Raw genomic sequence first — 26,753 nt, 5'->3', positions numbered from 1 at the left:
TTTTTCCTCAGCCATCAAGATGAAAAGCCACCCCATCATGCATTCAGAGAAGAGGTAACCAAGTTAATGACACTCCAAGACCCAAATGAATTGTTAAACAAGTACTGCCACAATAGTTGATGGCTAAGGATCTCTGGCTGGTTCCAGTTTTTAAGAATCTGTTTCACATAGTTAATATTTCACAAAACCAAGGAGGTCAGTTGTAAAACACAAAGATCTAGAAATCAGGAGACATGTGGTTTTGATTGTGACCTGTCATTATCTAATAAGGTACACAAGTCACTTCTTGGTGTGTCAGTCCCCACATTTGTACGGCCAGGGAAGGACCTTTACTACATCCTAACAGCCATGTAGGGATGGTGGAAAGAAAATGAACTAAAATGGTGTACTTTTTAAAAAGTTCTACAAATAAGGGATCTTATCCTCAGTTATTTTAAGGTGGGTTACCATAGCTTCGGAAAAAACTAAGAGGTACCACAAAAGAAAAGATGAGGTGTTTAATGTAAGAATAGCGAGACTGTGCTTTGAAACAGAAGTCTTGTCAGTTTTGCATTTTAAAGATGAATTGGTCATACTTTATAGGATGGAAGAATTATTTAACCTATGCCTTCAAGTTTGCAGCCTCTAAAAACTGGGAGAAAAAACTAATTGATACTTTCTCATTTGTGTTTATTCTGAGGCAGCTTGGCCTGACATAACCAGGATGGTAGTTTAAAAAAAAAATTTAATTATAGAGTCACACTGTATGTACTCGTCACCCCTGTCCTCCCATACAGATCTCAATTTGACTGCCAGCAACACAAAATACAAGAATTGCGTCCAGTTTCACTACAGCTCTTCGGGTTTACAAGTGTTGAGCGCCGGCTTTCGGAATGCCCTTCCGATTGGCTGAGTCAATGTCAGTGACATCAACCAACTTACTTTTGATTGGAAGGCTGGTTGCTGGGACTGTAGCGTTTGCAGGAAGTCACTTAACCGTTTGCGAGCTGGACCACCGCAGCTGAAGTTCCCTTTTGCCATAAGAACGGGCGCAACTGACTAGGGAAGGTGCGTCCCACAGTTCTGCAAATTGCAATGTGAGCCAGGAGGCCTGAGCCAGCTCCCAAACCGAGAGGCCCTCTTGAAGATGAGCGGCAGCCCCTTTCCAGCCTCCTGGCTGTTACCCTTTTAAATGTCAGCGTTGGAGGCTGTAGGGGTAGCACGAGGCATCGAAACCGAACAGTCGGATTGGCCGCACGCCTCAGTTCTAGACGCACCTCTCCACCGAAAGGCCCTTCTGACTGGCAGGGGGAGAAAGTAAACAGAGTTGAATCACCCTCCCCACTGGCCAATTGGAGGGGGTTTGGATTGTGACGTGATGGGATTCTGCAAAATTGTTACTGAGCAAGAGAATGCCGGAACCGTGCGGACCGGCCGGAGCAGGGGCGCCGAAGCCGTCCGTGGACTGGGGGGAAAGTGTCTATTAGCTCAGGCGCTGGGCCCGGCCCTTGCCACCTGCGTCCAGGTGGTCGGGTGAATGTCCTGGGTCTCCGGCTCGACGGAGGGGCGGCCGAGGGCGTGCACCTCGCTTGCAGTTTCCTCTCCCAGCGCCTCGGGGGCGTTTGCAGTCGAATAAACTTGCGACTGCCACGTGTGGCATCTTTCCAAGGGATCCGGCTCGGAGCGGCCGGCGCGCCCGTCGGGGGATCGCCCCCGGTGCCGGGCAGGGGCGGCGGCGAGAGGCGGCAGCTCAGAGGAGCCCCGGGCGGTGGATGCTGCGTGCGGAGGCGCTGCCGGTTACGTAAAGATGAGGGGCTGAGGTCGCCTCGGCGCTCCTGCGAGTCGGAAGCGCCCCGCGCCCCCGCCCCCTTGGCCGCCGCGCCGCGCGGTGCTGCGCCGCGTTCGTCGTCCGAGGCGAGGGCAGGGCGAGCCGAGCCTCCGCAGCCACCGCCAACTTTGGCCGCGCCGCCGGGGCTGCTGTCGCCCGCACCATGTCCGCGGCCGCCTACATGGACTTCGTGGCCGCCCAGTGTCTGGTTTCCATTTCGAACCGCGCTGCGGTGCCGGAGCATGGGGGTGCTCCGGACGCCGAGCGCCTGCGACTACCTGAGCGCGAGGTGACCAAGGAACACGGCGACCCGGGGGACACCTGGAAGGATTATTGCACGTTGGTCACCATCGCCAAGAGCTTGTTGGACCTGAACAAGTACCGACCCATCCAGACCCCCTCGGTGTGCAGCGACAGTCTGGAGAGTCCGGATGAGGATATAGGATCCGACAGCGACGTGACCACCGAATCTGGGTCGAGTCCTTCCCACAGCCCGGAGGAGAGACAGGATCCTGGCAGCGCGCCCAGCCCGCTTTCCCTCCTCCACCCTGGAGTGGCTGCGAAGGGGAAACACGCCTCCGAAAAGAGGCACAAGTGCCCCTACAGTGGCTGTGGGAAAGTCTATGGAAAATCCTCCCATCTCAAAGCCCATTACAGAGTGCATACAGGTTAGCGGCGGCTCCCTCTCCCCCCACAGCTCTGGGGTTAGTTAACCTTTGGCCGGGCAGTTTTCCTGGGCGGCACGGACACCGTACTTGGCCTAAAGGGTGCAAACATTTTGGATAAGACGCTATTTAGCGCTTTAAATAAATGCACAGTGCGGGGGCGGAAGGCGCACTCTCGTCTTAATTGTCCCCAGCCTCTAGACCCCGCGGAGAGCGTTACCCAGGCGCGCAGAGCCAGCGCCGAGCGCCCGCCGGGGTGCGCGGCCCCGAGGGGAGTGGTGCCGCCCCTCCCCTGGCCCGCCCCGCCCCCAAGACTCCCGCACCCGGCGACGGTGGGGCCACCCAACCTGGGCCGACGCTGGCGGGGTGGAGGGTGGGGGGGAGTCAAATGGCGTATCTTTTATTTAATTCTCTTGTGGGATTGCAGCGAAGTGGCTGGAACCTGGGGAGAAGCGGCACACTTTCCATGGAACCTTTTAGGGATGACTAAGGACTCATTTATCTGTACGCTTGCTACTTTTCAGGGCTTGCCAAGGTGGTTTTAAATTTGGCCAAGTGTCCCCAGAGAGGTTTAAAATAACACTGCTTCAGGCAGCAGAGGACTTCGATCAAGTGATGGTTGGTGGGTTAACTTCGCGACTAGTTAGCTTTTTTCCGGAGAAAGAATTCCGAGCTGATGTTTTCTTCCTCCTAAGGTCGCACCCTCCACCCCTGAAGGAGCAGTCCGGGAGGAGGAGGTTTGGTCCTTGCCGGAGGTGGAGGTCAAGGCTGGGTAATGAATGTTAGGTCCTGCTGGCAGCCCAGTAGAAGGGTCTCTTCCCGGGAGGGCAAGAGATAGGGCTGGCCCAGCAAATGAGCTTAGAAAGACATCTGCAGTATAAAATGGGTTTTCGAGATTTACAGGGACTTTGGGCCGCCAATGCTTTTGGTTGTGTTTAACAAACTCAGGGAAAAGTTGGAAAGCATTCACAGTGGGCTGTGCTGTCCCCCTCTTTAGTAAGGTTCTTCAACAATGGCTTTTCTACTAAGGAAGCAGGGGGATTGCCGCTCCCTTTCCCACCGTCCTGTGCCCCCACCTTTAAGAGGTTGTTGCTGGAGTTATTTGGAAAAGTACTGTCATTTTTCCGTGTGATTGTTTGTACTTTTAAGATGAGGCCCCGGGGGCCTGTGGTTTTAAAATGATAATTGGTTGGTTTGGTTTGGCTTTGCTTTTTAAAAGAAAGGCCCTTGTTAACTGCATCTCGTATTTTATTTCCTTTGGAAAGTGCTTCTGGTGGAGGTGGCTGCAGGCACGGGAGTCAAACCAAATAGCCTCTGGGTTAAGGCAAATTCAGGTTCTGTTTGGGATTTTCATCTAGGTTGCCAGAAACAATACATTTTAAAAGTTTGTATCTGTACGGTTGTAGAAAGATGTGTGTTTGAATTTGGGGATGTGACCTTTAGCGTGGCTCCCAGGGTGAAGTAGGGGTCTAACCACCAAGGGTGTTACTCACCAACAGCTGTTGGGCGGGCCTGGCCACGTCAGCCATGTTCCCGGAGTTCAGTTGTTCACATTGACACCCACTGCCACCTTGAGCAAAGGCATTTTCTCCTTCAGGGAGCTGCCTCATCGGGCAGTTTAGGGAGGCCTGCAGCGCTTCTGCGTGAGTCCCCAAGCCAGACCAGCTCGGTAAAAAAGATGCCCAGCCATCACAGCTGAGTGATCTTCTCAGGCATTTATAGAAATGGCTGCTCGTGTGTGCGTGCATGCGTGTGCTCTTTAATTCTCCAGAAGGCAAGTCGACTCAGCTGTTCCAGGAGAACCTTTTACAGAGTCAAGAGTAGAAAACAAAGTGAAATGCTAATCCCATTTTAAATGCTACACTTAGTCTTTTGAAACTAGTGAGATGGTGGTTGCAAGAGTCTTCTTTCTGTTGGTGGGCTCAGTAATATTAGGACATGGTAGAACTAAAACCTCAGCCTCTGTAAATATTATCAGAAGCCTACTCCCACTAAAGAAGCTATGTGTTAGGAACATTCTAAATAAGATACATGTAGGAGGTCTCCTGCATTTGGAAGTTTCAGATACAGCTTTGAGTTAGATTGTCATTCGGGTGAGGTAAGGAGCTTTCTGATTTTCATTTTGCTGGTATTAAGTCCAGAAGGTGGACAGGAGATAACAGTTGGAATGTCTGCATTCTGTGAACATTTTAAGAGCTAAAATTCCAGCCACACCCCCCTGCTCAACAAGAATCCCTCCTGCTGCTTGAGCACCTCCTCCTAGGGCCTCAGACAGCTGCCACTTCTGTAGAGTCAGTGGCTTTAGAAGCAGAGTCACTTAAATAAAATTTCATTCAATTCAGTGCAGCATCTTTTATGTTTCCTGAGAGAAAATGACAATTTTTGAGGTGGACTTTGAGGTTAGGATTCTGATTTGTCCCCCCGTTTCTACTTGTGAGACTTTAAGCACATTACAAGTTACTTGAATTCAGAGTTTGCAAAGGAGAGGTCTGTTGCAGAATGTTTTGCAAACTTGTTTGGATTGGTCAACACACGGTTTATAAACATTTAATTAGTTACCAATATCTACGTGTTAGCGGATTTCAGCACAAATCCAGATTTCGGATTTCTCTGGAAAAATCGAATGATCTGGCAATACCAGGTTTCAATTCCTGTCTAGCAGCAATTGGCTTGAAATAAGCTTTTTTTTTTTTTTTTAATTTAATATGGGGTAGATCCCTTAAGTTTACAACCTCAGCTTTGTTTGAACCTCATTTTTTTAAATACCTCAATTTCTTAATCCACAGTTAGGCCACCCTTACAGAACTCCTAGATCTCCTTTGCAAAGGTAAAATCACATAGGCAACATATCGAATAGGATTTCACATGTACTAGACCCTTGAGCCATGCTGGATCTTAAAGTTTATGTGCAATCAAGTGTCCTCAGAGCCAGGAAACATGATAAATTTATGTCTAAGCAACATATTAGTTTACATTTTCCTTTACAACGCTCAGTTTGTTTCTTTGACTTCTAGATATTTTCAATTGATATACCTCTGAACTTTAAGCAGTGGCTTCATTGTTAATCTGAAAAAAAGTGCAAATATGCCCTTTTCCTAATTCTATAATTTTTGGACACTTTACATGTTTAGTGTGTTTATTGCCATGTTTCAGATTAACAATTAAACACATTAGAGTACTTCACCCGAGACATATTGGGCATGTTATTTGAAAATGCAGCCAGCTTCAAATGTCTCCTGTTTCCTGACTTTGCACTTCCCCTGCACATAGAGTACATGTATATTGTGTGAAAGCATGGGGTGGGGTAGGGTGGGTGTGTCTTTTGGGGAAGGAAACAATTACATCCAAATATCAGATCAAACGCCTCAGAATCAGCTGAGATAACATCATACTAGGTGAGCATCCCCATGGCAGGAACCTTTGGCCTTATTCCCATGCCACCTGCAATTTTATGCTTTTTGGAGGGACTTAAGTCAGCTATCCTCAAGTGGAGACCCTTAAATCCCTACCATGACATCCTAGTACTACAGACAAAAATTTTAAAGACAATTATTTAGGCCAATAGAGCAGAAAGAAGTTCATGTAGAATGAGAAAGGAGAGTTGCAAAAATCCCAAGAGTGGCTACTTCTGTTTCTTCTTACCCTGTTGGATTATTTCCCTGGGGTGCTGGGAATACCTGTCGGAAGTTCCGGACCGGAAGAGCCCCCACGCTGGAAATCATCCTCCGATTTGGAAAATAGGTTTTCCAATCTCTCTAGGTATGTCCATCACTGGCCAACTCAAACTCAGGTGGGATGTGCCTCACCTGAGTTTGACATTTTTACTTATACGGATGTCTGGCCCACTCTCGGCTGCTTGCACTATTTTCCCTTAATTACTACAAAAAGCTTTGATAGTCAACTATTTGGTTCTGGAGAGTCTGGATCCATCAGAGGTAGAAGAAGGACCCACTTCTGCTCCCAGAGGTAGGGGTTCTGGGACAGGGCAGGGTCTTGCTTTGGGCTGCAAGACGGGGAGGCTTGGATAGGAAGCAGCCTCTGGGCAGCCCTTGTATTAATTAGCCCTGCTCAGTCCTTCCCACTGTCTCTTCTCTTCAGAGGTAGATGGAGGCCTGTGTCTTGATCTTGATCTTTGTCTATCCTCTCTGCTCCATTCTACTAGAGGGCTCCCTAAAGTGATGATATTTTATAATGACTTGCTTCATCCAAGATGTATTTACACCTAAGCCTGAGTGGGGCTGGTACAGATAACTGTTTTTCTACCTTTTCCCCTACTTTCTGTCCCCTAAGGAGACCATAGAAAGTTTTTTTAAAAATAATCCCCCCCGCCCCGTGACAGTTTAGTGAGCCTTTTTATGGACTGTCCCCCTGTAGGAAGGCAACAAACCATTGTGATAGCTAAGATTATTTTCTCCTGTGTAAGCCCAATTTTACCCCTTAAGGAGTGGTATCACCCACCTCACCCTCCAGTGAGACTATCTAGATACAGTCTCATGGATCCCTTTAGGAAAAGGTAACAATCTACTTTACAGACAGTAAAAGAATACAAATGGCCTCCTGCTGGAGAAGATGATGGGTTTCTTAGGATTGCAAGGATGTCCTGTAAGACCTGCTTCAGAGTTTCAGACAAGATGCTAAGAGCCCCTTGATTGCAAGAAAAGATGTGTCACAGTGCTGTTCTAACCCCAAGTGGTTGCTAGAATCTCATCCTGGGATTCAAGCCTGTAAAAGGGGGGGGGGTGACCCTACACCTCTTTATTTCTAGTCCCAGAGGTTGCAAGGGCCACTTGCTGTTCTTCCTCACCTATCCTTTGTTGGTCATCATGCTCTACTTGTCCTAGCAGAGACAAAGGAGGGTGGCCTTAGAAAAGCTTCCATTACTGGCAGATTACTTTCACAACAGAAAATACAAGTGGAGTAAAACTACAGAGAAAAAACATTGTTTCCCTTGATTTTCCTCTCAAATCTTGAGTGGTAAGGAGAAGGGAGCACTCTAGGTGGGGAACCTGCAGAGGAGGGGGAAGGTACCCCAGAGAATAATAGTGTGCTGTTTTGATGGTAACAACCCATTACCTCCAGACACAAAGATGTAACCTGAGGGAAATGAACGTGTGAACTCTGATTATAAGGGTCGGATTTACATTCCTGTCTCAATTGTTGAGCTGATCCCAAGAACTAGTCATTTTACAATGTCTGTGAGAAATCCCCAGACTGAACTTCCCAGGGAGAGAAACAACATATGACATATTGGGAAAGTGGCTGACAATGGTCTTCCTCAGACAGTTCATTGAGGAGAAAAGCAGGTGGCTGACTTCCCAGTAGTCACTCTTTTAGTTGCCCCTAAAACAACCCGATGTGTCCTGATTAGAGTTGGCTTTCTAACTCGACATTTGTTTTCTGATCATTAGCATTCTTGATTTTTTTTCAAAAAAGCAGTTTTGTCATTTTTGTTAGCCTTACTTCCAAATTTTCCAGGTTTTTTCCCCCTCCCCCTTGGCTGTTCTCAGGCTTGGAGAAAAGCTTGCTGCATTCCAGGCCTTCACTGCTGCTGGAATCCACCCCCACATCCGACCCTCCCACCTTTCCCTAATGTTTCTCCAGCAAGCCCAGCGCCCACTGACGAGAGTAAATTAGTGCCTAGTAATTGGTACAAAGGCACTTTCTGTTTCTATGCAACACATGCAAAAAGGAGGGGCAAAAGGATGGGGAAAGAACCCCACAGATGGTTAAAAAGGGAAAGAAACGGAATCCTCCACTGTGGTCTTTGAGAATCCCATCAATGGCTCCGCCCCACATTTTGTTGGGAAGTTAGTCACAGGCTTAGGCCAAACTCAGGTGCTTGGTGGCTGCAGTAGTTAGTATCCAAAGAATAGAATTCCTACGTTGAAAGTGACCTTGAGAGGTCATCACATCCATCATTTTGTCTGTAAAGAAGCCTTTGCCCATCCTCTCAAGGAGGGGGGAATGTTCCTTTTAAGCATTTGGGGGGGGCCCTGGGAGAGTTCGGAAGTGCACCCCAGGGTTCAAAGGCTGGCTGCCTGCCTCTACAAGCCTGTGACTTAGGGCAGATTGTGGAAATTGCAAGAGCCCCAGTCCCCTCAGCACACAGCAGGCATCAGGTACTCTGAAGAGAAGATGAAGCGTTAAGGCCCGGGAGCTTCCAGCTAGGGCCAAGTGGGTGCTCAGGAGGTCTGTCTTGTGATTCTTTGAATTCTTTTCCCCTGTGGTCTCTTGAGGGTTTCAGTCTGTGGTCAACATCTTTCTTACCTTTGCTTTAAAGAGCAGCTTTGAATTAACCAAATTAACCAAGTGAAAGGGCAGAGGTGGAGTCTGCTGAGGGGGGGACCTCTGCCCTTTTATTATGGGAGCAGCACTTGGTGAAACAGCCCACGGCCAAGGCCTGGGAGATTTCCTCCTCCTCCCTTCCTGGAGCCTCCTGAAACTTTAATACTTTTTTTGGTGCATTAAGGCCAAGAGTAAACATTTGTCTTGTCCAGGGCGTCAAGCAGTCCCTTCTGAAAACAGCAGGATTACCATTATTCATGGAGAATGCCTTCCCTACTAAGGGAGTGAGGTGCAACCATTTTTTATGCATGGGGTCTTCCAAGGCATGTAAAGCCCGTTGTTTTGTGCTTAAAGCCCTGTACCCGCAGGCTTCCCTTTTCATCTCAGTTTATCTTGTGGTATGTTAGCCTTTGGAGTCCTAAAATGAGAATTGAGCATCTGGATCTGAAATCTAAAGGTTCTAGAGTTGCAAGAACCTGTTTGTTCACTATCTAAGCCCAGTGGCAACTGGCCCTTTTTTTTCCCTGTTTGTTTGTTTTTTAAACAAAATCAAGAATGATCATAAATGTGAACAGAAGGATCAAAGGATCAGATTGGGCCTTTTTAAATAGATTAGAGAAATGGGAGCTTAAACCACACAAAATTATTGCTAAGGATTTGCAATATCTTGTATGAAACAAAGTTTGAACAGCTTTCCAAGGCAAACCTCTATCAATGGAAGTCAATGAGTCCTAAGGACCTGACTCGAACAGAAGAGAAACTGATGAGGCAGGCAACAGACAAAGCACAGAAAATTCTGCCTAGGAAGTATGGGCATTGCAGAACTGGAATGAATCTTATTGATCATCCTTGTTCAAAGAGATGGGGGTGGCACAGAAGTTTCACCTATCTCCCTTCTAGAGAACCAACTTTGATGCTACGGAACAGTCAGAAGAGTAAGGCCTGAGATGACACTAGTCCTCTCTGAGGAACTAGAATGGGAGGGCCCAGGAGAGGCATTGATCCTCATTAGGGAAGCAACAGGTAGATGGTTTTGGGGTTTCTCAGACCACTGTTTGAACCCAGCTCAGCTCCTACCACTTTCTAATTTAGGAACCTCAGGCAACACTTAGCCTCTGAGCCTCAGTTTTCTCATCTGTAAAATGGAATTTCAGTAATCATTTGCTCATTGAATCCTTAGGCAACTTAATTCAAATGACACATTTAAAACATTTAGAATAGTGTCCCCATCACTGAGTATTAGACTTAAAAATAAATAATTTACATGTGTTGGCCAGAAATCCTTGAGGTTCCTAGAGTTTTTGTTTAGAATTCCAGATTAATCCAGCAGCATCTTATTGATTTAAATAGTATTTACTTACTAAATGAGTATTATTTATATTCAGTATATTCATCTCCCGTGCTAGATGTTAACGGCAGGCACTATGATTTTGGTGAATAACAGTAATAGTAATAGCATCCAACATTTATTACATACTGGGTTCCAGGTCAAATGGTTTACATACACTGTTACATTTAAACTCACAGGAGTGCTATGAGATGGGAAGGTATTATTAATTTATAGGAAGAATTAGACAGAGTTTGTTAACTTAGTCCAAGGCTACGCTTTCATTTTCCTAGTATGTTTGTAGGTGCTTGGAGTTGTGCATGAATGGTTGTTGACCTGGACTTCTGGTCCAGGGAAAGACACCCTGTGTTTTACATGGCTCACTTGGCTTTGGCCCCACGTCACCAGTCTTTAACTCTGTAGTTTTGTGTTCTAACTCTCCCTGCGGTTGGTTTTGATGAACCTTGGTTCAGAATATCTGAAGAAATCTTAGACTAATCAAACCCATCTTGTGTTTTCTATAATTATCCAGAAACAGGACTCTTGGTTGCAAGCAACAGAATCCAAACTTAAACTAACTTAATAAAAAGTAAAACTATTAGTTCAAGTTACCAATACATCTGAGTTAATTTTAGTTTCAGGTATCCTTAGATGCAGGTACTCAGTGTCTGCCTCTCTCCCGGGTTCTACCTCACACTGGGCAGAATCCCTGAATGATGGTAAGATGGCTGCTAACAGTTCCAGACTCCCATCCTGCCAATTCAGCAAACCTGTGCAAAGACAGTTCCCCGCTCCTCATAGTTCTCCTGAAAGCCATTGGTTTCAAACTTCTGTGAGTTAGAATTCATATGCCCATCCCTGGACTCAGCCACTGTGGTACATCAAACTTTTGGGGCTAGAAATGGGGAGTCACCCACCTGTAATTCCATAGATTCCAAGTGGGGAAGGGTTGGTTTCCAAAAGGAAACTCACGTATGCTATATTCTTCCCCAAAGAGGGAATGGATGCTAGCTAGACAAAAACCCACAGCTGTTTACTCTTCCTGCCTGTTTAGAACTACAAACAGAATATCCCAAAGAGCAGAGTTTGACAAAATGAGAGATAAATCTCCATGACAACATTTTTCCTCCATATTCATTCCTCTTTGAAGAGGTAAAAAACTCTGAACTATCTTTGGAGTTCAACCTAAAAGACAGGTCACAATTGCATGTGTTAAATGGTCTTTGTAGAAGATAGATTTACTTCTTATGCTCAGGCAAATACCTTGGGCCCTTCTCAGTGCATGTTCTAGAAACCAGTACCAAAAGCCTCATGTGGAACAGATTTGACAGCAGTAATAGGATCACTTGGTCTTAATTCCAGTAGGCCATCCATTTTAATGCCCAGAGAATGAATTGTGTTTATGTGAACACTGGTTACCCCATGTGCTAACAGATAAAGACCTCCTCTATCTGGGAAAAAAAAAAAAAAAAAGAACCTTTTTTTAAAAATGGTGATTCCTATTGGAATCAGAAGTCTATCCTCAACAAAAACACCATAAAAAATCGTGAAGCAAAAATTAGATCTTAAAAATAACTTACAAAAACACATAAAATGGACTTATATCCTGACATTGTCGTAATTCTATAATAATTTTCTATCATTGCAGTTTAAGTGAACCAAACAGCTGACTTTCCCTCTTTCCTGTTGTAAATTGTACCCACGGCCACAGCCCGCTTGTCTGCTGAGCACTGTCCCACTGAAGCAGGCCTTCCGGGTGTGAAAGAAACGTGGACTGTGCTCCTCTAAACAAAGTCATTTCTTCTCAGTATCCAGCCTGCTCCCAGCTTTCAAAACACTGCCCAGGAAGCCTGTCATGAGGACCGCAAGCAGGCGGAGACACTGGATGAAGGTTAGACAGCAAAGACCCGCTTTCTTTGTGGTCCTTAATGATAAACATCAGGTGGTATGAATTAGGGGTTCACTCTAAGCTTGAAAAACAATTTGACAGTGGCCCATGTGGCATGTGCGAGTAAGACCCATGGTCATCGCAGCCTCACTCTGGTGGTGATAATGCACCAAGTTTGAGCCCAGAGAGAAAGGCCAGGAACACTCAGAGGAGTAGCATCGCTTCTCACTGAGTCGTTACGGTGCCACCACCCGGCTGCCAGGTACAGGAGGCCTCATGTACCCCACATACAGCCTGTATTTTCCTCTTTTGCTTATTGTCTTTTCTGAGTTAAAGGCTTCAGCTCTCTACACAGCAGTTCCCCAAGACTGGAAGCTGTGCTGCCGTGTACAATTTTACCTACGTGCACAATGGAGAGGTTACATAATCGAGTGTTTGCTAAGCATGCTGAAAGCCTCGGTAGCCCCTGTAAAGCAGTGATGTGCACTGGGTAAGAATTACTAACCGCAGTCCTGGGAACTTCCATAACCAGAACTGATTTCTCAAGCGCCCCCCGCCCTTCCAATCTCCATATTGACAGAAAATTTATCTTGGCAATTCAGGGTCCCTCAGTCTCTTCTGTGTTCAGTGGCATTTACAAAATCAGTTCCTTCTCCCTCTCCCTTTGCCTTTTGTCCTGGGAGTGATGTCTGTTATTTGGCTCACCAAGAGGCTCACCTCTTATTTTGGTGTCATGGGAGGGCTAAGTACATTACATGTCATCCTTTGACCTCCAAGGGGGTCTCGGAGGGGGTGTCCTGTAATCCCCCCAGTCTTGCTTTGTCCTCATGTGCTGACCTCCTCTGCTGAAGAGGGACCTCTACACCGTGGCTGCAGGGGTTAGATCCCTATGCTCTGTTACTAGTCCACGTGGGACCTCCAAGTCCAAGGTCCTAGGCCAGGGAACACACAGTCCCTCTCTCTGTACTACACTTGGCAAGTTGGAGACCTGGAAGGCATGTAGTGAGGCCCTTCTCAGTCCTGACTACCCCAGTCCTCAGGTCCATTGGGATGGGGGGACATTACTGGGGGTACACATGAAGGGTGTGGGCGAGCCAAGGGCTGGGCAACAGCGTCTGCTCCTCTGGGACCCTAAAGCCTCTGTCTAAAAGGAGAGTGAAGAATAAAGAACCCTGGGCTCTTCTTAGACACCCTTACTTGTGTTCTCTTAACAGTCTCTCTTTCACTGAAGCTCACGCCAGGAAGCTTGGAAAATCAAGAGTTTAAGAATTTTGGGGTCTGCTTTACATCTTTAAAACTCTATTTTGAAATGTAAAGCTCAGCAACAACCTATTTGTTTTAAACCATCACTGACCTCTGCAAGGCAATGCAGATGGAAGGCTGGAAGTGAGAATTCCAAAAACACGCAATAAGAGGCTCTCTCTACATTTAGTTATGACCTCTGTGCTGCTTCTACATCCAGTCTTGCTTTGTACTCGGCGCTGAAGGAGGAATGTGAAAACCTTTTCTGATCTAAGGGTGTCCTTGGGCAAGTCGACAGTAGACTTCAGTTCTCTGAGTCTCTGCTTTATGTGAAACAGGCAGGTTTCAATTAAATGGCCAAAAAAGTCACCCAAAATGCAAAGATTCATAGAATCTATGCTGGGCCTCCCTGGTGGCACAAGGGGTTAAGATGCAGCCTATGAAGCTATCAGCAACCACTGCAGCATGAGTTCGATCCCTGGCCAGGGAGCTACCCACATGGCGCAGCAGACCTCTCCTGTCTCACACGCTACTCCCCTCAGCAGTGTATTTCAGTCTGCCTGTTCCCTTCCCCACTCTGTATCTGGTGAATCCTCTCACCCGCTGCATCTCTGGCCTGTTCCCCAGTTCTTTTATGCATAAATAAAAAATGTATTTAAAAAAAAACAAAGAATCTATGCTTTCAGGCTAGTTGTGCTATTCAGTGTTTAGCACCTTATAGGTTATTATTTCTCCCACCCACAAATAAGTGGGCAGCAGTGTGACTAGAATGGCTGGAGGAGCAGTAACTGGGAATCAATTACCCCAGCTGTGTGGGTATCAGGAGGTCAGGTCACTTTTCTGCCATTTCAAGTGCTGAGATGGGAGTCATATAAGAGACATCTGTCTTGCAAGGTTCAGATCCTGAAGAGTCAGGAATCTGTTGTCCACCATCTGCCATCTTTATGTCTGAGGTCCTAGCAGATGGGCTTTCTCACAGATCTGCCGATGCTGGGGCCGTGCAAGCAATATTTGGACAGACTTGCTTCCTGGATACCGGACACCGGTGTGCTCCAGTGAGGAAGTGTGCGTGACAGATGTTCTAGACACACCCATTTCCTGATTCAGCACCTAAAATATGGGACTGGCTGCCTCCCACAGATAAGCACAGGGACCAGGAAGTAAAACCTCACATCCAAGCTCTAGAGTGACTCTGCTGTATCAACAGATAAAGTAGAAAAGGAAACCAGATCACGAGAAGGATTCAGAGAGCGGCCAGGAGCCAGTGGTCATATCAGGGAGGACATTTGGCCAGGCTTGTTCTTACAAAGCCTATCATGCATTTTTATTCTTTCAGAACATCCACACTAGTAGCTGTATTTTTGTCCAGCAGGAGGCCTTTGATGTCGTTTTCTGAGTCCAACATTAATTGGAACATTTATGCCGGGACATGTCCAGGTACAGCCTGCGTGCCTCCTCTGTCATGGGCACGGGTGGCTCCGCACTCGAGGGCAAGGGGAATGGGGGAAAATAAGCAACAGCTCACATTTTATGGCTGCAAGTCCGTGTGGCCTTCCTAGTAGGACAAGGTCAGGTGGCAGCAGGAGCAGGGGCCTGTCTTTGTGGGTATGTGCTCTCTGGCCTCGTCCACGAGGAGGCTGCATTGCACGTCTACATGGCCTCAATCCCCCGATTCCTTCCAGGACACTCGGTGGTAGGGCCCTTGCTTTCTGTGTAACCCAATATCAGAAGGGAGGTTCCTGTCTGTTCTTAAGGGGCCATTTTTCCTTTCACATGTGGAAAATGTAGGAGAGGTCCAGGTGGAGGAGGAGTGAAAAACAGATGTGATCTATAGTTCTTACTTTCTTTTTTTTTTTTAAGATTTATTTATTTATACAAGCACTGGGTACAGTCAGAAGCGCGGGACGGTGAGAGAATTCACCAGAGCCAGAGCAGGGAGCAGAGCAGGCAGAAGGACCGAAGTACACTGCTGAGGGGAGCAGCGGGCGGCAGGAGAGGTCTGTGGTGTCATGTGGGACCCTCGCCCGCGGCAGGGGATCAAACCGATGCTGTAGAGGCTGCGAGCATCTTCGTAGCCCAGTGCTCAACCGCTGCGCCACCAGGGGAGGCCCTATAGTCCTCACTTTCTAACAACTTGTTTGAGAAGGGAACAAAATGATTCTTCTCCTTTCTTTAATGTGGACACTGGGGTGTCCCAGTAATTTCTCAACAGAAAGTAACCCCTCCCCATATTATATGTTAATTGACCCCAGTTGTGGAAAAATTTAAACTCAGATGTATTATTGTTTCCAGTAAAACTTTTAACAATATGAGAATAATTTTAATGACTTCTTTCTTACATGAAAGAAACTTACTGTTTACAGAAAGTAGAAGAAATGAATCCTCACCTGTAGAACTACTGTTCCTATTTTGTATAAATTTTTCAGGATACACACACACATATACATACACACACCCCGCCCCCCACACACACACCCAGAGCAGATCACACCCAGCTTTTTTCACTCAGGGTGTATTGCTAGCATCTTTCCATTTCATTATGAAACAATCTAGTCTCCTTTTTAGCAGATACTATTCCACTATATGGACACACTGTAACATATTAAATTAGTAGTTTTTGTTAAACACCTAGGTGGTTACCAAGCTTATAAACAATGCTAATATTCCTGTATATTTTTGTGTCCCTAGCTAACTATTACCAAAATTATTTCTTATATTTTGCCAAATGACTCTGATCAATAAGTCTGACCAGTGCAATAGAGGGCCTATTTTCTCATTGCACCATGATAAGTATATGAACTACTTTTTACATTTCCATTGGCCTGATACATATTCCACTAGTGTGTCTAGATTACTTGTGAGACTGAATATATATTTGTTATTTATTGGTCATTAGTATTTCTTATTTTAAAAGCTGCTTCTTTGCGTCCTTATCCAATTTTATTAACTGGACTATTCATTTTGATTTGCAAGTGCCCTTTTTTTGTATTACAGATTTTAAACTTTTGTCATATGCTGCACTTATACACTGTTTTGGTACTTAAAATTATTTTTTGCTTACATGTAATTTTTTTTTTTGCCATGCAGAACATTTTTTAAAAAGATTTATGAATACAAAAACTGGGGTGTAGCCAGAGGTGAGGTGGTGAGAGGATTCACCAAAGTGGGGAGCAGAACAGGCAGATCTACTGAAATATACTGCTGAGGGGAGCAGTGGGCGAGAAAGGAGAGGTCTGCTGCGCCACGCGGGTTTCTCCCTGACTGGGAATCGAACTCATGCAGGGAATCGAACTCATGCTGAGGTGATAGCTTGATAGAGCTGTGTCTCTAACCCCGGCGCCACTAGGGAGGCCCCTGTGATTAACTTTAATATATGTCAAAGCTGTCCTTCAAATGGAATTCTGCCTTTGGTTTAATGTTTAGAAGGTCTATCCCCATTCCAACATTCCAAAAATATTCACCTATGTTTTCTTTTACCTTTGAGGCTTTATTTTTTATATTTACTTGTATAGCCCATTTGGGATTTAAGTGAAAGGTATGAGGTAGGGATCCAGATTTAATTTTTTTTTTTTTGCCAGATGTCTATGCCATTTATTGAATTAAACATCCTTTTCTTTGCTGATTTGAAATATCTCATCCCTGTAGAGTCTCAGGTTTATTTTCAGACTCTACTCAGTTCCGCTGATTTGTCCTTTCCTGTGCTAGTATCTCAGTATCTTAATTATTACAGCTTTAATCATACATTTTAATAACTGGTATTGCAAGTGCTCACTTATTATTGTTCTTTTGCAAATTTTCCTGGCACGTTGAACATATTTTTCCTTCCAAGTGAACTTTAGAATAATTTTGTCAAGTTCAAGAAAAAAGAATTCTTATGGTGTGTTAATTTCAGAGATGAATTTGTACAGGATTGCCATATTCACACCATTGAACCTGACCATCTAAGAACATGGGAAATGTTCCATTCATTAATTTCTTTTACATCAAGGTTTTATGATGTTCTCTATGCAGGCCCTGATCTTTTATTGTAAGGGTTATCTTGACTGGTCATAGTTGGCTTCTAACAAAACCATTGCTCTTTTGTCTATTTATAGCCATGATTGCACTTTTTAATTTACATTAGTTTTTCAGTTATTTAACTTAGACTCTCCAAATACAAGGTCATATCAATTGGATATATTTCTCTCTTTCCTTTTTTTTTTCCCAAATAATTCTTGTTTCATCTTCTTCTTTATTATCTAATTATACTCACTGGCATTTCCTGAACATGTTAAATAGCTGTCATGATGGGCAGCTGCCCATTCACACCATGAGCTTGACTTTGGGGGAACACTGCCTTTATTTGTGGCAGGTGTGGATAAGAGTATATTAGTTTATGAAGATTGGGAATAATGTCAACATGATTTTCTATTAACAAATTATCCTTTTATTTCTAGAATCCTAATTGCTTTCTTGCAATCAAAATCACTATTTTTCCTCAAGAAGTTTGTACATCTGTGAGGAGCTATGGTTCTTTGCTGGCATTTTTAGAGTTTATTCTGAACAGATTTTTTGGACTGGATTGGGTTACTTTTGCTCGAAGCAATGAAAGCTTTAGCAGTTGTATTTTTAAGTTTCTTGCTTCCATTAAGGTTAGGCTGTTTTAAACTCTTCCATAGCACTGTGGAAAGGAACATGAGAAAAACCAGGTAGGAAAGAGGGGTTCCAGCTCAGGACCTCTGTGCAGCCTCTCTGAATTCAGGGGACTCTGTACAGCATCGGGTGTACCCAATTAGCAAGCCCTGCATTTGCCAAGCACCGGCCCTCTTTCTCCCTCTATACTGAGAATTCACCATTTTCTAAGACTTCACCAAATAACGTTTTACTTGCTATCATCAACTAATCACCAGGTAGAAAGAAGGGTGCTGGCCAAGTGCACAGCCAGCAAGCTCTGCCCCCTTCTCCTGCTCCTCAACATTCAACCCAGTCTTTTCAATATTTGCTCCCATGTTCAGTAGCCTTTTTGATCAAGTTTATTTTATACTCTGCGCTGAGTCTGTCAACGAGAGAGGTGCTTAGCTTGTTGCTGAAAGGGGAGGGGAGTGGTGTATAAATAATGAGAACGCAGAGAAACTTGTGCTGTTAACAGCTCTGCTCCAGTAAAGTAGAGTTTATTGTGTCACTGCCTCTGGGTGTGTTTTCCTGTGAAGGCCAGAAATAAAACACTCGTACATGTCTGTTCCCCACCCTTGGGGGGATGGTAACTCTCTTATTAATTTTAAAGACACAGTTGAAGATTCTTTAATTGATAGTTGCTGTGCCATATAATTTGGTACAAGGAAAGTCAGTGCCCCTTTTTGGACCTTAGCACTGAGCTGAAAGAAAGGACTTAACCTTGCCTCCCCCCAGGCAGACTATAGGGTAAAGGGCAAGGTGCAGTCCCTCTCTTTTCCTCCTCTGCTCCCCATGTCTGATCCCATTTAGCCTTCAGATCTGTCCCTACTGTACATGTGGTTTCCCCTTTCCATTCTTACTTAGATGCAAATAGGTTTCATTTTCAGGTGATACTTAGTATGTGTCTATCCTTAACTAGTTAAAATGTGCCCCACAGTAGGTTGTATACAAACTTTCCAGCAGTTAAAGAGGTGGTCATTTCAAAGGGCTGTAAACATCCAGCCCCAGCAGAACCCAGAAGCACCTGTGCACACACTACTGGCAGCACAGTTCAGAAAGCACTGAATGTGAATGCTTTCCAGTGGGGGAAACATGGGTCCCACCACCATCCATGATCTGACACACCCGGCGTCGCACCCATTTTCATTATGTGTCCAGTATCTGAAGATGTTTAAGTTTCCAAATGCTGACAAATACCAGGGAAGAAGTCAAATCTTATGCTTGAGATCAACTTTTATAAAGGACTAGACAGAAAATACTTTAGGCTTTCTGAACCATCTGATCTCTGCTGTTGTAATGAAAAAGCAGCCATAGATAATACATACATAAGTAAGCAGGACTGTGTTCCAGAAAGACTCTATGGACATGATAGCTGAATTTCATATACCTTACTTCTGACACAAAATGTTATTTTTCTCATCCATTTGTTAAAAACCAAATACAAGAATGATGTTTATATCATTCATAGCTTTTAGACTTAACAAAAACAGATGACAAGTTAGATTTGGCCATAGTTTGCAAACAAAAACTGATTTAGATCATTAACCAAAAGCTCCTAATTCTTTTCCAAAGAATCCCAGAAGATCCTGGGACTTCTTATTCTAGCAACTCACTTCCAAATAGATTTTTAAAAAGTGCGTAGAAACTGTAAGGTTCAATTATGTACTTTATATGAGCTAACAAAGGTTATGGTTGCCTCTGATTTGTCTTGGACTCTGAGAGTGGCCCTCTTGTCTCTGAAACACTTGGGGAAAAGGACCCTGGGTCTGTGGCAGCATCTGGATTAGAAGCAACAAGAACAATCATATAATGACAACTGGGGTGGGGGCAGTGAAGGGAGAGTAGCCATCAACTAAATTGAAAGTGTATTCAGCAGGACTGGACCATGAATACATGATTCCACCATGATTTTATACTATGTAAATCAAAAGCATAAATACATAATAGTTCTATTCCTACAGCTGATTCAGGCTCATGACAGTTTTCCACTAGTACTTCTAAAAAGACATCTTCCGAAAACATGGAATGTCTTATTTCTTTTCCAGTCCTAGCAAACAACAGGTCTTCTGGTTCACTTTTCTTCACTGTGGACACAGATCTATTCAAACAAATTAACATCCTCCTTTTGTGACTCACTTGACAGGAACATGTGCCAATGAGTAAGCTAAACCCCATTATCACTCCTCCAAGGAAACCACCTTTGGTGAGGTTTTGTCCAAACAAGCATTGAGAAAACACTGAGCAGTTCCTTCCCATCACCTTCCTTACCACCAAATCATAAAGTAGTGGAGAGAGGGCCCCAATAAGGAGAGACCAGGGCAGGCATTTTGTTTTGTTTTGGACTGGTTTGGTTTTTACAATTTATCACTCTAGGAATTCTGACCCTTGATATATCTATCTATCTATATTTTTAGCATCACAAGCTTAGAATAACATTTCTCCCATGGACACTTAGGGTTGAAGAGGGCCTTGCTCATCTAATTCTGGGAAAGCCCCAAAATCTTCTCCAGTGATCTAAGCAGCTTTGGCAACATGAGTAAGCTGGCAGATTAACAGATTCAGCGCACGCGCATGCACACACACACAGAGGGGTGGGGGGCAGAGAATGAGTTTGGATATTTACTAACTGTTTGGTAGCACAAAAGTTCGATGTGACATTGTCCTTATCACCAGAATTTCATCCTTGTTGGGTTGTCACAATCTGCACTGCACCTTTTATTCAAAGGTTTACTGAGCTTGGTAAAAATGTTTTTGATCCAACAGAAGTTGCAAAAGTGTTATTTTCAACTCTGTGTCATTAAGTTTTTCAGGGGCTTCCATGTGAGGCTCTTTGCTTTTTGGGCTGCCTGAGATTTTGAGCATCCTCAGGAAGCATCCTCCTTGACAGGACTCTGCATTCATTACTTTGCTGTTATTTGCTGCTGAGTCTTTCCAGACCAGAGCTCAGTGAAGAGTTATACCTAGACCTACATATAGCAATTCCACTGACATACATTCATTTTCCCATGTTGGGTTTCCCATAGAGCAAGACAGTTGTATAGGGCAGCAAATAGAATGGTAGTCATGTAGATTGTAATGAAGATAGAGGTTTTGTCTTGTCATTGTCTATTTTTGCTTCTCTGGCACAGGTTAGTAGATACTGGGAGAAAAGAAGAACCAAGCTGGACAGCTCCCAGCCTTTGAGTCTCTCTCTCTGGGTTCCAGGAATGTGGGAACAAGAGTGAGAAAATCATTCCCTCCTCACTGCTGGCAAGAGTTCTGTAGAAATGGGGAGTCTCTGTGAAACACCTGCTTTGAACTGTGTGTGGAAAGGTGTGAGGAGCAGGCAGGCAGTCACTCAAAAGAAGAGCAAGCAAGGCTCATCCTAAATAGCCTAGTGTGGGTCCCTCCTAAATGCAGGTGTACCATCCAAGAGTCTGGAGGCTCCCAGTGCTGGCCTGATAACATCTGGAGGATAAAGGTTAGCCATGTTATTTAAGTGGCACATGGAGAATTGCTTGAATCCAAGGAAAGTAACCAGAAGGTTACTTAAAAACTGTTGTCAGCGTCTCATCTGTAAAATGGGCCAGTTATGTGGAGTGTCCTGTGAGAGTTCAGTGAGATTATGCACGTGAAGCCCTTAGCCCTGTGATTGTCTTGTAATGTTAAGTTTTTATTTTATGAAAATATGGAAGAAGCTGGGATTATTTAGACTGGAGAAGACTAGAGAAAGACATGACAGCTGTCTTTAGATTTTTAAATGATTGTCATGTGGTGATAGTTGTGGTATTGGGGTATTTCCGGTGCCTCAACTCTATAGAATGGGAATTACTTCTAATTTTCATGATGACCATGATATATATGATCCTTCTGACTTAAGATGGGAACAAGGAGCTTAAGCAAGATCTTGAGAAGAAAATTATATATATTTATATAGATAGTTGATGTAAAAAAAGAAAAAGAAAACAGACAAATGCCTAAGGCCCCATCCCAAACCTCCTGTATCCAAATTGCCAGGGATGTGGCCTAGGAAACTATAGACTGAACAAGAACCCACACATAATTCAGTTGTCAGCAAAGTTTGTGAAACTCAGGCCCCAACCTCTCTGAATGTAATGAGAGGACCAATAAAATCACCCACTAGGGCCTAAGGAACTGTAATTTCTGGTAGCAGCCCCTGGATTGTGCATTTTTACAAGCACCTGAAGTGGTGCCTATAGACTGATGCTTACTTACCAGCCTTCCTGCGGTGTGTGAGCTACTGGTCATGACGGGGCCAGGACAGACTGTCTGCTCTCGGTGGCAGATGAAGAAGCGGATGAAAATGCACAGCCTTTTCTCTGTGGGCAGCCAAGCAGCTTATCCCTTTACTGCATGCAATGCCAGGTTGTAGACATCTCAGTTTTTACATAATACCCTCCTCCAGAAGCACCAAAGTTCTGACAGAGGCCTTCCTGCTATTGGCTTTGTCCTTCCTCTCTATAAAATGTAAACAAAATAAAATAATAAAATAAAATAAAGGGTTAATATGTGGCAGAGGGAACAAACTTATTTTTAGTGTTAAGATAATATGGCTTAAAATATGGGTCCCTGTAAGGAGACAGATTTCATATCAGTAAGAGTGTGACACAGATACTCAAGAACAAAAGGATTTTCTTGTCAAGTCGGTGCTCCACCCCTGCCCCCCACCCCCACCAACTTGAGTTGTTGGGACACCAGCTGGGTGTCCAGAACACCAGGAAAACCAGGGGAAATGCCTGCTCAGGTGAGGGGCTGGTTGGACGAGATGCCTCAATTCTGTTCCATCTCTATGAAGCCAGGGGATTTAACAAAAAGCTAATTTTTTTTTAACTCCTGAGAGAACTCACAACTAGCAACCCAACATGGGAAAGCTAATTTCCAAGGCTCTTTGAAGAAAACATCAGATACAAAGTAAGCAAGCTTCTTGGCTTAAAGGTGATTCTCCTTTGCAATTTCTTCATTGTCCCAGTCTGCTTCAGCTGCCATAACAAAGCCCCATAACTGCATGGCTTGAACAACAGAAACTTATTTCCTCACATTCTGGAGGCTAGCAGTCCATCATTAAGGTGCTGGCAGGGCTGGTTTCTTCCCAGGTCTCTCTTTTGGGCTTGTAAATGGTCTGAGTTCTCCTTTCACCTGGTCTTCCTTCTGTGTCCTAGTCCCCCTTCTTATTGGGACAGGACAGCAGTCGGATTTGGGTCCACCCATGGACCTCACTTAAGATTTTGTCCTATCCTGGGGGCTGGCGCTCCAAAATATGAAGGGGGAGGGGGCGGAGAGAGGCACATGATTCAGCCCCTAATACCCGGAGGCTTTATCTTTTGAGTTGTAGGGATTCTCGGCCATGCCTGGCCTTCAGCCTTGCTGCGACGTGTTCTTTAATCTGTGTCCTGTCTTGGTTCTCTTCTCTTAGGTGAGCGGCCCTTCCCCTGCACGTGGCCAGACTGCCTTAAAAAGTTCTCCCGCTCAGACGAGCTGACCCGCCACTACCGGACCCACACTGGGGAAAAGCAGTTCCGCTGTCCGCTGTGTGAGAAGCGCTTCATGAGGAGCGACCACCTCACAAAGCACGCCCGGCGTCACACCGAGTTCCACCCCAGTATGATCAAGCGGTCGAAAAAGGCGCTGGCCAACCCTTTGTGAGGTGCTGCCCACGGAAGCCAGGGAGGGATGGACCCCGGAAGGACAAAGTTACTCCCCGCACACAGACAGACACATGGAAACTAAGCCCCAGAGGAGGCACAGCTGACAGCACAGGAAGTCACTGTTCTTCGGTCAAAATTCTGATTTTCCTCTCCCTGCATTGTTTTTAAAAAGCACATTGTAGCCTAAGATCAAAGTCGACACTTGGTCCCCTTCCAGAGGCAACTCTGAACTGTCTCTGACTGTTAGAGGGAAGGCAAATGCTTTTCTTTTTTTTTTTTCTCCTTTATTTTGGGAGGGGGGTGGCGGGCGGGGGGAGGGATAAGACCAAGACTGGGGTAGAATTTTAAAGATTTAACACTGGTGTACATATGTCTGACTGGGTGAGTTGACCTGTGGATCCCACAGTGATTCTGGGCCCTTTTGCTTGCTGTCTCTCAGAATTGTTTTCTTACCTTTTAATGTAATGACGAGTGTGCTTCAGTTTCTTTAGCAAAACCACTCTCTTGAATAACGTTAACTTTTGAGATAAAAAATGCCATAGCACAGCTGTCTTTATGCAAGCAAGAGCACATCTACTCCAGCATGATCTGTCATCTAAAGACTTGAAAACAAAAAGTTACTTATAGTCAATGGGTAAGCAGAGTCTGAATTTATACTAATCAAGACAAACCTTTGAAAGGTTACATACACTAAGTACAGAACTTTTAAACCTTGCTTTGTATGAATTGTACTTTTTGAACATAAGCTGCACTTTTATTTTCTAATGCAGAGGATGAATAAGTTAAATACATGCTTTAAGGGTAGTAGCAGACATTCTGTTTGGAACCACATTATAATCTGCTTATTTACAGTATACACATTTCCCTAAGAAATCGTAGCAGAAATGTGAGGGCAGAATATATATTACAGATGCTGAAGGAGGAGGGTAGTATTTAAAATATATATATTAAAAGAACAAACAGAATTTTAACTCTATTAACTTTTCCAAATTTTCCAAGCCTTTTAGTTAATGTCATCTTATTGTACCATAACGCTACGAAGGGAGAGGGCTTTGACTCTGTTGGGTTTTATTTGAATGGGTGCATAGCAGTCTTTAGTTCTGGCAACACCTATTTTTTTGGGAAAAGGTTTGTTGGTCTCCGTCCCGTGTTCCTACAAAAACTCCCACTAACAGGTGCAAGAGTAATGCAAAAGGAAAAGGGAGCTGAAATGTGAAATGAAAAATATATACCCCATGTGTAGTGAGTGCCCAGGGGAAATACCACGATGATTTCAGAGAAGACTCTGCAAAATCCTCCCTTTTGGAGAAAGAAAGTGCTTAGAACAGATTTGAATGAAAACACATCACTGTATCTTTACATCAGAAGCCTCACCACTATGTATCTTGTATCCAGGTGTCTACAATGGCCTAAACCACTACATCCATAATATGCCATGTACCTGAAAACATCATTTTATGGCCTTTATGTGGTCAGAAAAACGAACTGAGTTTTCATAGTTAAGAAGAAACCTCAAATAGGGGAGTCAGCCGTGATCGTGGGGGAAATGTTTACATTTTTTTCTTCAGAAATAACATTTTCTGACAATTTTATCTGATACTCAAAACAGGGAGCTATGGTGCACTCTAGTTTATGCATGTGCTGTAAGACGTGTCCTGTAAACGCAGGGTGCGACTGACCAGCGAACTGGGTATCTCATGACATCTGCCCATTTCCGGTTCAGAACCAGCGTGGGCTCCTGCAGCAGGCACGGCTCACAGCTGACTCCGACTTCCAATACAATAGCCATCACTTGCACGGTGTGTGTTTTATTTTATTTTATTTTGTTTTGTTTAACCAACGTAGTTGTATTAGTGGTTCTATAAAGAGAACTGCTTTTAACATTAGGGACTGGGAGCAGTCCATGGGAGAAAAAGGAGAGTGTTTTCTCACAGGAAAACATGTCAGGAAAAATAAAAGAACACTTTCTACCTCTGTTTCAGACTTTTGAAACGCTTATTTTAAACCAAATTTTCATTTCTGTGTCCAAAATAAGTTTTAAGGACATCTGTTCTTCCATATGAAATAGGTTAGGCTGCCTATTTCTTACTGAACTCATGGAATGGTTCTGCTTGTGATCCTCTGCACGCTGCCTTTTAGTGAGTGAGGAGTTTGGGGTTGCCTAGCAACCCACTAACTTGTACAAACTCATCTGCTGTCCCTCACAGAAAGAAATGAAGGAAAACCAAGCAAAGTCAGTGAAAGACAATCTTTGTAGTTTCAGGAGTAAATCTATATGTGGCTTTTGTCCAGCACTTAGATGGATGTAAATGCAGCAACTTGTTTTAAAGAAAATGCACAATTTCCTTCCCCCCAAAGTTGCTACTTGCCTTTCAAGTTGTTGAAGAACACACATTTGATATTCTCTTATATGTTATAGTAATGTAACGTATAAACTCAAGGCTTTTTATTCTTTGTGATAAATCCTGTTTTAAAATGTCACAAAACAGGAACCAGCATTCTAATTAGATTTACTATATCAAGATATGGTTCAAATAGGACTACTAGAGTTCGTTGAACACTAAAACTATGAAACAATTACTTTTTATATTAAAAAGACCATGGATTTAACTTATAAAAATCCAAATGCAGGATAGTAATTTTTGTTTACTTTTTTAACCAAACTGAATTTTTTGAAAGATGATTGCAGGTGTTTAAAAAGAAAGAGAAGTTGTTTTATCTAATACTGTAAGTAGTTGTCATATTCTGGAAAATTTAATAGTTTTAGAGTTAAGATAATTCCTCTCCTTGGTTAGGGAAGAAGAAAGCCCTTCACCACTTGGAATGATGCCCTGGCTTTAAGGTCTAGCTCCACATCATGCTTCTTTTGAGAATTATATTTGGTAGTTATAATTACAGAAACTGATTAGGTGTCAGTTTGCAGGTAGATTTAGCACAGTACTCATCACTCTGGATAGATTGAGATGTTCTTTCACAACAGATGAATGATCTGTAACACTGTAAGATACTGATCTTTACAACTGTTTAATCAGTTTTATTTTTGTACAGTATTAGTGACCTAAGTTATTTTGCTGTCCTGTTTTTGTAAATCAAATGAAATTATAAAAGAGGATTCTGACAGTAGGTATTTTGTACATATGTATATATGTTGTCCAAATAAAAATAATAAATGAAAAAGATGGAATGGTCCCAGCCATTATGTGTTGCACAGGGGGCTATATATTTTGCCATCGTGGAAGTT

At 44.0% G+C, this 26,753-nt stretch overlaps 1 protein-coding gene across 1 annotated transcript; it reads left to right on the top strand.

Annotated features, from left to right (window-relative positions):
* Window positions 1-654: 654 nt before the first annotated feature.
* Window positions 655-26,753, top strand: KLF9 (KLF transcription factor 9). The gene is made up of 2 exons (XM_037494622.2): window positions 655-2,475; window positions 23,281-26,753. The coding sequence occupies exons 1-2, from the start codon at window positions 1,971-1,973 to the stop codon at window positions 23,508-23,510; spliced, it is 735 nt and encodes a 244-aa protein (XP_037350519.1). The 5' UTR covers window positions 655-1,970; the 3' UTR covers window positions 23,511-26,753.

This window comes from Talpa occidentalis, unplaced genomic scaffold (genome assembly GCF_014898055.3).
Source record: "Talpa occidentalis isolate TD23 unplaced genomic scaffold, MPIMG_talOcc4v2.1 talOcc4.7, whole genome shotgun sequence".
Lineage (NCBI taxonomy): Eukaryota > Metazoa > Chordata > Mammalia > Eulipotyphla > Talpidae > Talpa > Talpa occidentalis.
This window is presented reverse-complemented; position numbering and strand designations above follow the sequence as displayed.

Bases quoted from the DNA above. Each gene is read 5' to 3' on its own strand.
- KLF9 (XM_037494622.2), top strand. From the start codon at position 1,971: ATGTCCGCGGCCGCCTACATGGACTTCGTGGCCGCCCAGTGTCTGGTT. The intron at 2,476-23,280 runs GTTAGCGGCGGC...CTCTTCTCTTAG, and splicing joins CCATTACAGAGTGCATACAG to GTGAGCGGCCCTTCCCCTGC.